This window comes from Macaca thibetana, chromosome 3, assembly GCF_024542745.1.
Source record: "Macaca thibetana thibetana isolate TM-01 chromosome 3, ASM2454274v1, whole genome shotgun sequence".
NCBI lineage: Eukaryota > Metazoa > Chordata > Mammalia > Primates > Cercopithecidae > Macaca > Macaca thibetana.
Window position 1 is genome coordinate 136,375,040 of NC_065580.1, and position 14,538 is coordinate 136,389,577.

Here is a 14,538-nt window from a genome sequence, read left to right on the forward strand (position 1 = left end):
CTGGCTACTTTTTGTATTTTTAATGAATGAATTAATTATTTTTTGAGACAGAGTCTCAAATTTTTGCTTTTTTTTTTTTTTTTTGTAGAGATAGAGTTTCACCATGTTGGCCAGGCTGGTCTTGAACTTCTCGCCTCAAGTGATCCACCTGCCTCAGCCTCCCAAAGTGTTGGGATTATAGACGTAAACCACCGTGCCTGGCCCCAAGTAGCAACTCTCTACCCATTAAACACTAACTCTCCATATCTCCTTCTCCTGATCCCTGATACCCTTTATTCTATCTTCTGTCTGTGTGAATTTACCTTTTCTAGATATATCACATAAGTGGGATTATACAATTGCTTTTTTTTTTTTTTTGAGTTTCACTCAGGCTGGAGTGCAGTGGCATGATCTTGGCTCACTGCAGCCTCTGCCTCCTGGGTTCAAGTGATTTTCCTGCCTCCCAGCTTCCCAAGTAACTGGTATTACAGTTGCCTGCCACCACACCCGGCTAATTTTTTTTTTTTTTTGTATTTTTAGTACTGACGGTGTTTCACTGTGATGGCCAGGCTAACCTCGAACACCTGACCTCAGGTGATACACCTGCCTCAGCGTCCCAAAGTGTTGGGATTACAGGTGTGAGCCACCTCGCCCGGCCATTCAGTTGTTCTTTATGGCTTATGTCCCTTAACAATGGGTTTATGGCCTCTTGGGAAGACAATGTGATCACTTTTACCTCCTGGCCCTGACAGCCGACCCAAGTACCTTAGTCCATATGAGTTGTTACAACAAAAATAGCATACACTAGGGGGCGGCTTATAAACAACAAACATTTTCTTCTTCTTCTTTTTTTTTTTTTTTTTGAGACAGAGCCTCGCTCTGTGCCCAGGCTGGAGTGCAGTGGCCGGATCTCAGCTCACTGCAAGCTCCGCCTCCCGGGTTTATGCCATTCTTCTGCCTCAGCCTCCCGAGTAGCTGGGACTGCAGGCGCTCGCCTCCTCCCCCGACTAGTTTTTTTTTTTTTTTTTTTTTTAGTAGAGACGGGGTTTCACCGTGTTAGCCAGGATGGTCTTGATCTCCTAATCTCGTGATCCGCCCGTCTCGGCCTCCCAAAGTGCTGGGATTACAGGCTTGAGCACCAAAATGCCTGGCCAAGCATTTTCTTCTTAAAGTTCTTTTTCTTTTCTTTTCTTTTCTTTTCTTTTCTTTTCTTTTCTTTTCTTTTCTTTTTTTTTGAGACAGAGACTCGCCTTATTGCCCAGGCTGGAGTGCAGTGGCTCAGTCTCGGCTCACTGCAACCTCTGCCTCCCAGGTGCAAGCGATTCTCCTGCCCTCAGCCTCCCGAGTAGCTGGCACTACAGGCGTGCCTCACCACACCCAGCTAATTTTGTTGTATTTTAGTAGAGACTGGGTTTCACCCTGTTGGCCAGGCTGGTCTCGAACTCCTGACCTCAAGTAATCTGCCTGCCTCGGCCTCCCAAAGTGCTGGGATTACAGACATGAGCCACTGTGCCTGGCCAGTTTCTGACAGTTCTGGAAGCTGGGAAGTCCAAGATCAAAGTGCTGGCAGATTTGGTGTCTGGTAAGGGAACCGTTTCTCATAGATGGTCCCTTCTTACATGTCCTCATATGATGGAACGGGCAAACAAGCTTCCACAGGTCCCTTTTATAAGGGCACTAATCCCATTCATGAAGGCTCCACCCTCATGACCTTATCTCCTCCCAAAGGCCCCACTAGTTTAAAAAAAATTTTATGTTAGAGATGGGGTCAGCCGGATGAGGTGGCTCATGCCTGTAATCCTAGCACTTTGGGAGGCTGAGGTGGGTGGATCACGAAGTCAGCATTTCAAGACTAGCCTGGCCAACATGGTGAAACCCTGTCTCTACTAAAAATACAAAAATTAGACAGGCGAGGTGGCAGGCACTTGTAATCCCAGCTACTCGGGAGGCTGAGGCAGGAGAATCACTTGAACCCAGGAGGCGGAGGTTGCAGTAAGCCAAGATGGCGCCACTGTACTCTAGCTTGGGTGACAGAGCAAGACTCCATCTCCAAAAATAAATAAATAAGATAAAATAAAATAAAATGAAAATACAAACATTAGCCAGGCATGGTGGTATGTGCCTATAGTTCCAGCTACTTGGGCGGCTGAGGCAGGATAATTGCTTGAACCCGGGAGGCAGGGGTTGCAGTGAGCCAAGATCGCACCACTGCACTCCAGCCTGGGTGACAGAGTGAGACTCTGTTCTGAGCTTGAAGCCTGCAGGCTATGAAGAAGAAAAGAGCATTCTGGGCCAGGCATGGTCCTGGAATCCTAGCACTTTGGGAGGCCAAGGTGGGAGGATCCCTTGAGGCCAGGAGTTAGAGACCAGACTGGGCAACATAGTGAGACTCCTGTCTCTATAAAACATTAAAAAAATACTAGCTGCAGCCAGGCGTGGTGGCTTATGCCTGTAATTCCAGCACTTTGGAAGGCTGAGGCAGGCAGATCACCTGAGGTCAGGAGTTTGAGACCAGCCTGGCCAACATGGTGAAATCCCGTCTCTACTAAAAATGCAAGAATTAGGTGGGCGTGGTGATAGGTGCCTGTAATCTCAGCTACTTGGGAGGCTGAGGCAGGAGAATTGCTTGAACCTGGGAGGTGGAGGTCACAGTAAGCTGAGATTGGGCCACTGCACTCCAGCCTGGGCGACAGAGTGAGAGTGAGACTCTGTCTCAAAAAAAAAAAAAAAAAAAAAAAAAAAAAAAAAAAAAAAAAAAAAAAGGCTGGGCGGGCTGGGCGCCATGGCTTGCGCCTGTAATCCCAGCACTTTGGGAGGCTGAAGTGGGAGGATCACCTGAGGTCGGGAGTTCAAGACCAACCTGACCAACATGGAGAACCCTGTCTCTACTAAAAATACAGAAAATTAGCCGGCTGTGGTGGTGCGTGCCTGTAATCCCAGTTACTCGGGAGGCTGAGGCAGGAGAATCGCTTGAACCAGGGAGGCAGAGGTTGCGGTGAGCTGAGATTGCGCCACTGGACTCCAGAGCAGGCAACAAGAGCAAAACTCCATTAAAAAAAAAAAATTATCTGGGCACAGTGGTGCGTGTCTGTAGTCCCAGCTACTCAGAAGGCTGAGGTAGGAGGATGGCTCGAGCCCAGGAGGTTGAGGCTGCAATGAACTATGACGGCCCCACTGCACTCCAGCCTGGGCAACTGAGTGAGATCCTGTCACACACTCACACAAAAAGGAAGAATAAAAACAGAAAAGAAAAGAACATTCTTTTTGCTCGGGAGGTATTTAGACAGTATCATGAGCTTGTGTTTCAAGCTGCGTGTTCAATAAACCATTTCTGCAGGGACAATGACACATTGTGTGATGTGCTCTGAGAGCACCTGCTGGGCCTGGGCCGCTGGGGGAGGCTGCAGGGGACAGAAGACATTTCAGCTGGATGGTGGCCAAAGGAAAGGCAAGAACCAGCCAGGCAAAAGGCCTGAAGGTGTGAGAGGCTCTAGAATGATCTGAGACTGGTGAGTGGGGGAGGTGGCCTGGTTTGGCTGGAACCCAAGGCTCCCTGGGGGACAGGGAAGGAGTGAGCTATTGGGGCCTGGTCTCCGATGCCAGACTCACGCCTGTGGGTTTCCTCCTGGAGGCAGTGGAGGCTCGCACGGCTGCGCTTAAGCAGGAACGGGCAGGTCAGAGCTGGGGAGAAGAATGTCTTCTCACTGCTTCATTTTATTTTTCAAGTGCCAACTTCTTAATATCTCTGAGTGAAGCACTGTGCTATTATTGGGATTGTGGCAGCATCTCTAATTGACAGTCTTTTTTTTTTTTTTTGGTATGTGTTTTTGAGACAAAGTCTTGCTCTGTCACCCAGACTGGAGTGCAATGATGCAATCATGGCCCACGGTGGCCTCCGCTGCCTTGACCTCCCAGGCTGAAGTGATCCTCCTGCCTCAGCCTCCCGAGTAGCTGGGATTACAGGCACACATGCCTGGCCCATTTATTTTTTGTAGAGATGGGATTTGGCTACATTGCCGAGGCTGCTCTTGAACTGCTGGCCTCAAAGAATCCTCCTTCCCACCTTGGGCTCCTGAAGTGCTGGGATTACAGGTGGGAGCCACGGCACCCAGCCCTAATTAACAGTTCTTTTTTGCCAGGTGCAGTGGCTCCCGCCTGTAATCCCAACACTTTGGGAGGCCCAGGCAGGCAGATCACTTGAGGTCAGGAGTTCGAGACCAGCCTGGCTAACATGATGAAACCCTGTCTCTGCTAAAAATACAAAAATTAGCTGGGTGGGGTGGTGGGGGCCTGTAGTTTCAGCTACTCGGGAGGCTGAGACAGGAGAATCGCTTGAACCCAGGAGGCGGAGGTTACAGTGAGTGGAGTTTGTGCCACTGCACTCCAGCCTAGGCCACGAGGCGAGACCTCCATCTCAAAACAAAGAACAAATGAACAGGCCAGGCGCGGTGGCTCAAGCTTGTAATCCCAGCACTTTGGGAGGCCGAGACGGGCGGATCACGAGGTCAGGAGATCGAGACCATCCCGGCTAACACAGTGAAACCCCGTCTCTACTAAAAAAAAAAAAAAATACAAAAAACTAGCCGGGCGAGGTGGCGGGCGTCTGTAGTCCCAGATACTCGGGAGGCTAAGGCAGGAGAATGGCGTGAACCCGGGAGGCGGAGCTTGCTGTGAGCCGAGATCCGGCCACTACACTCCAGCCTGGGTGACAGAGCGAGACTCCGTCTCAAAAAAAAGAATTAAAAAAAAAAAAGGCCGGGCGCGGTGGCTCAAGCCTGTAATCCCAGCACTTTGGGAGGCCGAGATGGGCGGATCACGAGGTCAGGAGATCGAGAGACGATCCCGGCTAACGCGGTGAAATCCCGTCTCTACTAAAAAATACAAAAAAATAGCCGGGCGAGGTGGCGGGCGCCTGTAGTCCCAGCTACTCGGGAGGCTGAGGCAGGAGAATGGCGTAAACCCGGGAGGCGGAGCTTGCAGTGAGCTGAGATCCGGCCACTGCACTCCAGCCTGGGTGACAGAGCAAGACTCTGTCTCAAAAAAAAAAAAAAAAAAAAAAAAAAGAACAAATGAACAAACCACCACAAAAACAGTTTGTTTTGTTTTTTTTGAAGCAGGCTGAGCACAGAGGTTCATGCCTGTAATCTCAGCATTTTGGGAGGCGGAGGTGGGAGATCACTTGAGTTGAGGAGTTTGAGACCAACTTGCAACATAGTGACACCCTCCATCTCTACTAAAAAAAATAAAAATTAAAAAGTGTGTGTGCCTGTGTGTATGTGTGTGTGCGCAATGTGTGTGTGTGAGTATGTGCCTGTGTGCTTATTTCTCTGGTCTTTCCAGCTGGGATCTTTCTTCATGTCCCTCCCTTTCCTGTGCAAAGGAGGTCTGATCTGAGCAAACCTGACTCGTTGGGACCCATTTCTGTTTTTCTTTTCAAATGTACCTCTATTACTCTCTTTCAAACACATTAGGGAAAACCGGAAGAGAAGCTCTGCCCAGCCCCAAGTTGTGGGATTTGCCTGGGGCAGTGCTCCGAGGCCTGAGTCTCTCAGTCTGGCGGTCTCCTCTGAAGCCAAACTTGGTGCTTCATCTTTTCTAGTTGTGTAACCCTGGACTCAGCTCTTCATCTTCCTGAACCTCAGATTCTTCATTTGTGAAATGAATAAATAATATTTACTTTGCAGGGCTATGAGGATTAACAGAGCACACAAAAGTTCTTGCCTAATGGGCCAGGCGTGGTGGTTCATGCCTGTGATCCCAGCACTTTGGGAGGCTGAGGAGCGCGGATCCCTTGAGGTCAGGAGTTTGAGACTAGCCTGCCCCATATGGTGAAACCCCGTCTCTAATAAAAATACAACAATTAGCCGGGCGTGGTGGCGGGTGCCTGTAATACCAGCTACTCGGGAGGCTAAGGCAGGAGAATCGTTTGAACCCGGGAGGCAGAGGTTGCAGTGAGCCGAGATCATGCCACTGCACTCCAGCCTGGGTGATAGAGCAAGACTCCATCTCAAAAAAAAAAAAAAAAAAAGAGAAATATAGGACTTTTATGGAGTCCCAATATATGGAGTCCCAACATATGACCAGAAATAGAGAAAGCAAATTCTAATGGTAGAGGCATCAGTCATAGTTCCCCTACAGATGGATTCTGGGGGTGAGGTTGGGTGAAGGAGGTTACCGGAATCACTGGAGCAGGAGGATCTAAAGAGTTAAGGCAGGCGGGGCGTGGTGGCTCATGCCTGTAATCACAGCACAGCACTTTGGGAGGCTGAAGCAGCAGATCACCTGAGGTCAGGAGTTTGAGACCAGCCTGACCAACATGGAGAAACCCCGTCTCTACTGAAAAATACAAAATTAGCCGAGCGTGGTGGCGCATACCTGTAATCCCAGCTACTTGGGAGGCTGAGGCGGGAGAATCACTTGAACCCGGGAGGCGGAGGTTGCAGTGAGCCAAGATTGCACCATTGCACTCCAGCCTGGGCAATAAGAGTGAAACTCCGTCTCGGGGGAAAAAAAAAAAAAGGGTTAAGGCAGCTGGGTGCAGTGGCATGTGCCTGTAATTCTAGTGCTTTGGGAGGCTGAGGAAGGAGGATCACGGATCACTTGAGTCTGGGAGTTGGAGGCTGCAATAAGCTAGGAGTGCGCCATTACACTCCAGCTAGGTGACAGAGTGAGATCCTGTCTTTAAAAAAAAAAAAAAAAAGATTTAAGGGCTCTCTTATTTTCCAGGAGACCAGTGTAGTTTATATTCTTTCATCCAACTGACTCACATTTAGTGAGTACCTTGTATGTCCTGGATGTAGGCGCTAGGATAGAACGGTGGGTGAAATGGACACAGTCCCTGACATCATAAAGCATAAAGCAAGCAGACAAGCAGAAAATGACACAGAAAATAAGGTATTATAGGCTGGGTGCAGTGGCTCACGCCTGTAATCCCAGCACTTTGGATGGTTGAGACGGGCGGATCACTTGAGGTCAGGAGTTCAAGACCAGCCTGACCAACATGGTGAAACCTCGTCTCTACTAAAAATACAAAATTAGCTGGGCGTGGTGGCGCAAGCCCCTTATCCCAGCTGCTTAGGGGGCTGAGGCAGGAGAATCACTTGAACCTGGAAGGCGGAGGTTGCAGTGAGCCAAGATCCTGATACTGCACTCCAGCCTGGGTGACTGAATAGACTCCACCTCAAAAAAAGGAAAAAAGAAAAAGAAAAAAGAACTTGAGATGGTGTATTGCTCTGTCGCCCAGGCTGGAGTACAGTGGCACAATTATAGCTCACTGCAGCTTTGAATCCCTGGGCTTAGATGAGCCTTCCACCTTGACCTCCTTAGTAGCTGGGACTACGGGTGCCCACCATCATGCCCAGCCATGAGTTTTAGGAAGAAGATGAAATTTAAAAATTACAGGGCAGGGGCCAAGCGCAATGGCTCACACCTGTAATCCCAGCATTTTGGGAGTCCGAAGTGGGAGGATCCCTTGAGGCCAGGAGTTTGAGACCAGCCTGGGCAACATAGCGAGATTCTGTCTTTACAATAAATAAGAAAAATTAGCTGGGCATGGTGGCATGCGCCTGTGGTCCCAGCCAGTTGGGAGACTGAGGCGGGTGAATCACTTGCGCCCAGGAGTTCCAGGGTGCAGAGATCTGTGATCGAGCCACTGCTTTCCAGCCTGGGCCACACAAAGAAACCCTGTCTCTTTTTTTTATTTTTATTTTTTGAGACAGAGTCTCACTCTGTCGCCCAGGCTGGAGTGCAGTGGCGCGATCCTGGCTCACTGCAAGCTTCGCCTCCCGGGTTCATGTCATTCTCCTGCCTCAGTCACCCGAGTAGCTGGGACTACAGGCGCCCGCCACCATGCCCGGCTAACTTTTTGTATTTTTTTTAGTAGAGACAGGATTTCACCGTGTTAGCCAGGATGGCCTCGATCTCCTGACCTCGTGATCTGCCCGCCTCGGCCTCTCAAAGTGCTGGGATTACAGGTGTGAGCCACCTTCACCAGCTGAGACTCTGTCTCTTAAAAAAAAAAGGTAATAATTAATAATGAAGATAAATAACACTTTGGTTCCTTAAAAAGAGGTACCTCGCAGAGCCGTTGGAAGCCCCAGCCAGGAGAGCTCAGGACCAACCCTTCCCTGAGTGTACCAAGCCAGGCACCTGGGCGGTGCAGGAGGGTGGCCCAAGGGGAGCAGGTGCCCCCTCTCATTTTGTGGCCCGTCCCTGCACCAATTATTGCTTTATTACTGTTTTCAGTCAGATATAATTCCAGCATTTTCTATAATCTTGATCTTTTCATTGATACCAGATTTTTGTACAAAGATTTGTATATAAAATGATTGTGTACCCACCAGAATACATTCCCCAGCAATTAGAACGTTTAAGATGCAGCTCCTAACCGTCCTTCATTTATTACTTTTGAAAGTGTTTTGTGATTTTTTTGGGGATGTGTTTACAAATCCAATAACAATTCTCATTTAGAGTTGCAAAACACGAAGCCATTTCAAACCGAGACAGATGGCAGCTAAATGAAGTTTAATTAAAGAATGAGTGCTTTGAATCAAATCACTTTTTAAAAAGTACAGTACACTGAGATTCTGGAGAGGTTGCATAAACAGCATCTGGGCGCTTCTGTGAGGAAGAGTCGGTAAGGCTTTCCCATCGGATAAAGGGCTGGGCGGGCACAGGGTGGGCGAAGGGAAGCACAGCCCTTTGCACCAGACCTCTGTCCTCTGCCTGGACACACCTCCCAAAGCCCAGGCCTCCAGGGACTGGGGGAAACTCACAGGAGGCAACCTCTTGCTTCAAAGGCTTTGACTTGGAGCAAGGGAAGGGGGTGGGAGGGGGTCCCCACTTCTGCCCTCTCTTTAAGACACAGGGTCTCGCTGTGTTGCCCAGGCTGGAGTGCAGTGGCTCAATCCTCTGCTTTTAGGGAAGCAGGAGGACAGGAGGGTTTGCTGCACCGACCCACTTAATTGCACGCCATCTGCACAGTGAGCCTGAAAGAGAACAGATGGGGAGCTTCGCGGGCCTCTGCGCGGATGAAGGAGGATCGGGTTCCCCGGGCCCGCCCTACCCGCCCCCCACCCCGGACTCGCCCTACCCGCCCCCCACCCCGGGCTCTGTGCCTTTCCATGCATGGGATGGCAGTGCCCGCGGGCACAGTCTCAGTCCCGCCGCTCCCGGCCCAGGCAGGAGCCACTTCCGCCTCTGGCCGCGGATCTGAGCGGTGGAGCGGGGGCGGCGGGTCTAGACGACCGACAGGCGCCAGCGGGCGGTGGCGGGCGGTGGCGGGCGGGAGGGGGCGCCAGGTGGGCCGGGCCCGGGGGGACGGAACGGTGGGACAGAAGGCTGGGGACCCTTACGCCCTGCGAGGCGCCTGGAACGCCGCGCCTAGATGCTTGCACTTGGTGCAAGGAAAGCAAAACAGATTTTAAATCAAGAGTCACAGAATCGGGGGTGGGGGATGGGTTACAGGACGTGAGGGTTGAAGGCTAGGTGACAGCCGCAAGGACTCTTCAGATCATCTTGACTTCATAGGCAGTTTCTGCTTGGAGGTGGTGGCCAGTTTAGGAGGTCACCCCTGCCCCCATCCTGGAGTGGAAAAAGTGGGCCTGGCCCAGGGCAGGGGCTGAGGGTGGAGTGGAGGCGCCTGGTGGCACTGGGAGCCACTAGGAGGTGGGAGGGAGGAGGGTGAGGCTGGCAGCTGACTGGGTGGGGGGTTTGGACCAGCGGAGAGAGGGGTGGCTGTGCCAGGCACGTGGTGTCTAGCGTCTTTCCAGGAGGAAGCATGGTCTGGAAGGCTGGGATGGGGCCTTCCTCCCAGCTCTGGGCATGGGTGGGACTGACCCCGAGGGCTGACAGAAGCCTTGGACTAAAGTTTTGACCATTTCCTCAGCTGACTCAGAACTCAGCCCCTCCAAGCCACGGCCTCATTCTGGGCCCTGGGTGGATGGTTAGAGCCAGATCCTGGGGTCACCCTGATCCCTGACTCTCCAGAACCCCTCATCCATCTGATTGGCTGACCCTCTAGTTATTTTATCCGCCTGGTCCAAACCACTGCCATCTCTCTCTTTTTTTTTTGAGACAGAGTCTTGCTTTGTCACCCAGGCTGGAGTGCAGTGGTGCGATCTCAGCTCATTGCCAACCTCTGCCTCTTGGGTTCAAGAGATTCTCCTGCCTCAGCCTCCAGAGTAGTTGGGATTACAGCTGTCCATCACCATGCCTGACTAATTTTTGTATTTTTAGTAAAGACAGGGTTTCGCCATATTGGCCAGGCTGGTCTCGAACTCCTGACCTCAGGTGATCCACTCACCTCAGCCTCCCAAAGTGCTGGGATCACGGGCATGAGCCACTGCGCCTGGCCTCCACTGCTATCTTCTGTTGGAGCCTCCCAGGTGGTCTTCCAATGTATTCCTCCCTTCCTTCTCCAATGTCTCTCAGCGGGCAGGGGCACCCTTCCAAAATGTTGTGGGTCTCATGTGCCCTCTGGAAATTGCCTTGGCCGGGCTTATGAGGCCTTCCATGTGGGTCGGTGAGAAAAAGGATGCAGCTCTGTCCCAGAGCGCGTGGCTGGGCAGACGTAACCCGGGCTGGATGTCCGCCTCTGCCCACCACTTCAGCCCGGTACCATGTGTGGGAGACACCTGCTGAGCGTCCTCGGGAACCCTGACCGAGTCCGCGCCTGCCCCGACATGTCACCTCCAGCCACCCTGTGTCTACTCTGGCGACACCTTCTTATTCCTGGAATGCACCCAGTCCCTGTCCAGCCCCGTTTTTGCCCACATGGCTCTCCTCTTACACACCCACCTGCCTCAGCCCTCCTCTCTTTGTGCCTCCAAAGCCTCACTTGCTCTTCAAGCCTCAGCTTCAAGGACTCTTCCTACTTTCTGCACTAGGTGAGGTCCCCTGCTTTGTTTTCTCAGAGGCAGGGTCTTGCTCTGTGGCTCATGCTCAAGAGCAGTGGTGCAGTGGTGCAGCACGGATCACTGCAGTGTCAAACTCCTGGTCTCAAACAGTCCTCCTGCCTCAGCCTCCAGAGTAGCTGGGACCACAGGGACACACCACCATACCCAGCTAATTAAAAATTTTTAGAGAAAGGGTTCCACTATGTTGCCTAGGCTGGTCTCGAACTCCTGGCCTCAAGCGATCCTCCCACCTTGGCCTCCCAAAGCACTGGGATTACAAGCCTGAGCCACCGCAAGAGCCTTACTCTGTTTTGTGCTCCCTGGCAGCCACTTCCCCAATCAGGACACTCTGCTGCTTGGCCTTCCAGCCAGAAGGGCAGGGCTCAGTAAATATGTGTTGAGTCAATGAGCAGGGACTGGGTGCCAAGTCTTGAATGCCTGCCATGCTCTTGTGACTTGTCTTTCTGCCTTTAGTCTTGTCCCTTCCTTCAACTTCCCACCTGCCCCTCAAGTGGTCTTTCTGAGACATAGCTAGGACCCGTCACTCTACCTGTCAGTTTTCCAGAGCTCTATCCAAAATCATCCCAGGCTGGGCATGGTGGCTTACGCCTCTAATCCCAGCACTCTGGGAGGCTGGGGCAGGAGGATGGCTTGAGCCCAGGAGTTTGAAACCAGCATGGGCAACATAGCAAGACCCCATATCTACAAAAAAAATAAAAAAATTGGCTGGGCGTGGTGGCTCACACCTGTAGCCCCAGCTACTCTGGAGGCTGAGGCAGGAGGATTGCTTGAGCCCAGGAGTTTGAGGCTGCAGGAAGATGTGATCGTGCCACTGCATTCCAGCCTGGGGACACAGAAAGACCTTGCACCTGAAAAAAGAAAACTTGTCCTGACCCCACCGCCCCCCACCTTTTTTTTTGAGATGGAGTTTCATTCTTGTTGCTCAGGCTGGAGTGCAATGGTGCAATCTCGGCTCACTGCAACCTCTGCCTCCTGGGTCCAAGCAATTCTCCTGCCTCGGCCTTCCAAGTAGTGGGAATTACAGTCACACGCCACCATGCCCGGCTAATTTTTTTTGTATTTTTTTTTTTTGAGACGGAGTCTCGCTCTGTCGCCCAGGCTGGAGTGCAGTGGCTGGATCTCAGCTCACTGCAAGCTCCACCTCCCGGGTTCACACCATTCTCCTGCCTCAGCCTCCCGAGTAGCTGGGACTACAGGCGCCCGCCACCTCGCCCGGCTAGTTTTTTGTATTTTTTAGTAGAGACGGGGTTTCACCGTGTTAGCCAGGATGGTCTCGATCTCCTGACCTCGTGATCCACCCGTCTTGGCCTCCCAAAGTGCTGGGATTACAGGCTTGAGCCACCGCGCCCGGCTTTTTTTTTTTTTTTTGAGACAGGGTCTTGCTGTGTCGCCCAGGCTGGAGTACAGTGGTGTAATCACAACTTACTACAACCTCAACCATCTGTACTCAAGCAATCCTTCTCCTGCCTCAGCCTCCTGAGTAGCTGGACTCCAGGTGTGCATACCACAATGCCTGGCTAATTTTTGTGTGTGTGTGTTTTTTTTTGTTTTTGTTTTTTTTTTTTTTGAGACGGAGTCTCGCTCTGTCGCTCAGGCTGGAGTGCAGTGGCCGGATCTCAGCTCGCTGCAAGCTCCGCCTCCCGGGTTTACTCCATTCTCCTGCCTCAGCCTCCCGAGTAGCTGGGACTACAGGCGCCCGCCACCGCGCCCGGCTAGTTTTTTGTATTTTTTAGTAGAGACGGGGTTTCATCGTGTTAGCCAGGATGGTCTCGATCTCCTGACCTCGTGATCCGCCCGTCTCGGCCTCCCAAAGTGCTGGGATTACAGGCTTGAGCCACCGCGCCCGGCCGTGTGTGTGTGTTTTTTTTTGTTTTTTTGGAGACAGAGTTTCGTTCTTGTTGCCCCAGCTGCAGTGCAATGGCGTGGTCTCAGCTCACTGCAACCTCCACCTCCCGGGTTCAAGCGATTCTCCTGCCTCAGCCTCCTGAGTAGCTGGGATTATAGGCACCTGCCACCACGCCTGGCTAATTTTTGTATTTTTAGTAGAGACAGGGTTTTTTTTTTTGAGACGGAGTCTTGCTCTGTCGCCCAGCCCAGGCTGGAGTGCAGTGGCGCGATCTCGGCTCACTGCAAGCTCCGCCTCCCGGGTTCACGCCATTCTCCTGCCTCAGCCTCCTGAGTAGCTGGGACTACAGGCGCCCACAACCGCGCCCGGCTTATTTTTTGTAATTTTTAGTAGAGACGGGGTTTCACCGTGGTCTCGATCTCCTGACCTTGTGATCCGCCCGCCTCGGCCTCCCAAAGTGCTGGGATTACAGGCGTGAGCCACCGGGCGCCCGGCCGAGACAGGGTTTAACCATGTTGGCCAGGATGGTCTTGAACTCCCGACCCCAGGTGATCCACCCACCTCGGCCTCACAAAGTGCTGGGATTACAAGCGCGAGCCACTGTGCCTGGCCTCATTTTTGTATTTTTGTACAGACGGGGTCTCCCTATGTTGCACAGGCTAGTCTCAAACTCCTGACCTCAGGTGATCCACCCGCTTCAGCCTCCCAGAGTGCTGGGATTACAGGTGTGAGCCACATTTAAAATTTTGTAGAGAAATGGTTCCACTATGTTGCCTAGCCTGGTCTCAAACTCCTGGTCTCAAGCAATCCTCCCACCTTGGCCTCCCAAAACATCAGTATTACAGCCCAACGAGGTCGAATTCCTGACCTCAAGCAATCCACCCACCTCAGCCTCCCAAAGTGCTGGGATTCCAGGCGTGAGCCACCACGCCCGGCTCCATGGCACATTTTCCTTCCGTGGCTTTTCTTCTTGATGTCACACGCTCCCAGGAGGACAAAGAGCTCTGAGGGCTTTCTGGACACTACCTCTGCTGTGATGAGGAAGGAGGGCCTTGGCAGGCCACCTGAGCTGCGTTTCCCGATCCCGTCCCCAGTGACAGCTGCGGCCGCGATCCAAACGAGAACATGAAACAGTGACCGTAAAAGTAAAGGCAACACTTTTTTTTCTTTTTTTTTACTTATTTAAAAAGGCCTTGGTGGCAGGAATATAGTGTAAAAATCATTGGAAAAACTAAAAGGCATCGATACATATCCGAATATACACTTTGTACATAAATTACATTTCCTTTAGTCTTTCTGAGTGAGGTCCTGATTCAGTACTGAGGTCTAGTAATTAAGAGGTCCCGGGAGCTGCACGTTCAGGCCGGCATAGTCCACCATGTACATTGGCCATTGCTAGAGAGAGTGACAAAGGCACTTGGTTAGGACTCCAGGTGATGCGGAATGAACCAAAAATGCTTAGCTCTGCTTTTGGAGGGGCTTTCTCAGAGGCTATTTATTTATATTTTTTATATATATATATATATATATATATTTTTTTTTTTTTTTTTTGAGACGGAGTCTCGCTCTGTCGCCCAGGCTGGAGTGCAGTGGCCGGATCTCAGCTCACTGCAAGCTCCGCCTCCCAGGTTCACGCCATTCTCCTGCCTCAGCCTCCCGAGTAGCTGGGACTACAGGCGCCGCCACCTCGCCCGGCTAGTTTTTTTTTTTTTTTGTATTTTTAAAGTAGAGACGGGGTTTCACCGTGTCAGCCAGGATGGTCTCGATCTCCTGACCTCGTGATCCGCCCGTCTCGGC

The 14,538-nt window shown here is 51.7% G+C and overlaps 2 protein-coding genes across 2 annotated transcripts in view; one reads left to right on the plus strand and one right to left on the minus strand.

Annotated features, from left to right (window-relative positions):
* The window catches only part of ABHD11 (abhydrolase domain containing 11), a 997,569-nt gene that overhangs the window by 105,624 nt on the left and 877,407 nt on the right, over positions 1 to 14,538 (plus strand). The gene's annotated exons all lie outside the window — the stretch shown is intronic.
* The window catches only part of GTF2IRD1 (GTF2I repeat domain containing 1), a 228,559-nt gene continuing 227,285 nt past the window's right edge, over positions 13,265 to 14,538 (minus strand). Inside the window, exon 28 of the mRNA XM_050783657.1 lies at positions 13,265 to 14,136. Coding sequence (XP_050639614.1) covers positions 14,068 to 14,136 — 69 coding nt within the window. The 3' untranslated portion in view covers positions 13,265 to 14,067. The remainder of the gene's footprint in view (positions 14,137 to 14,538) is intronic.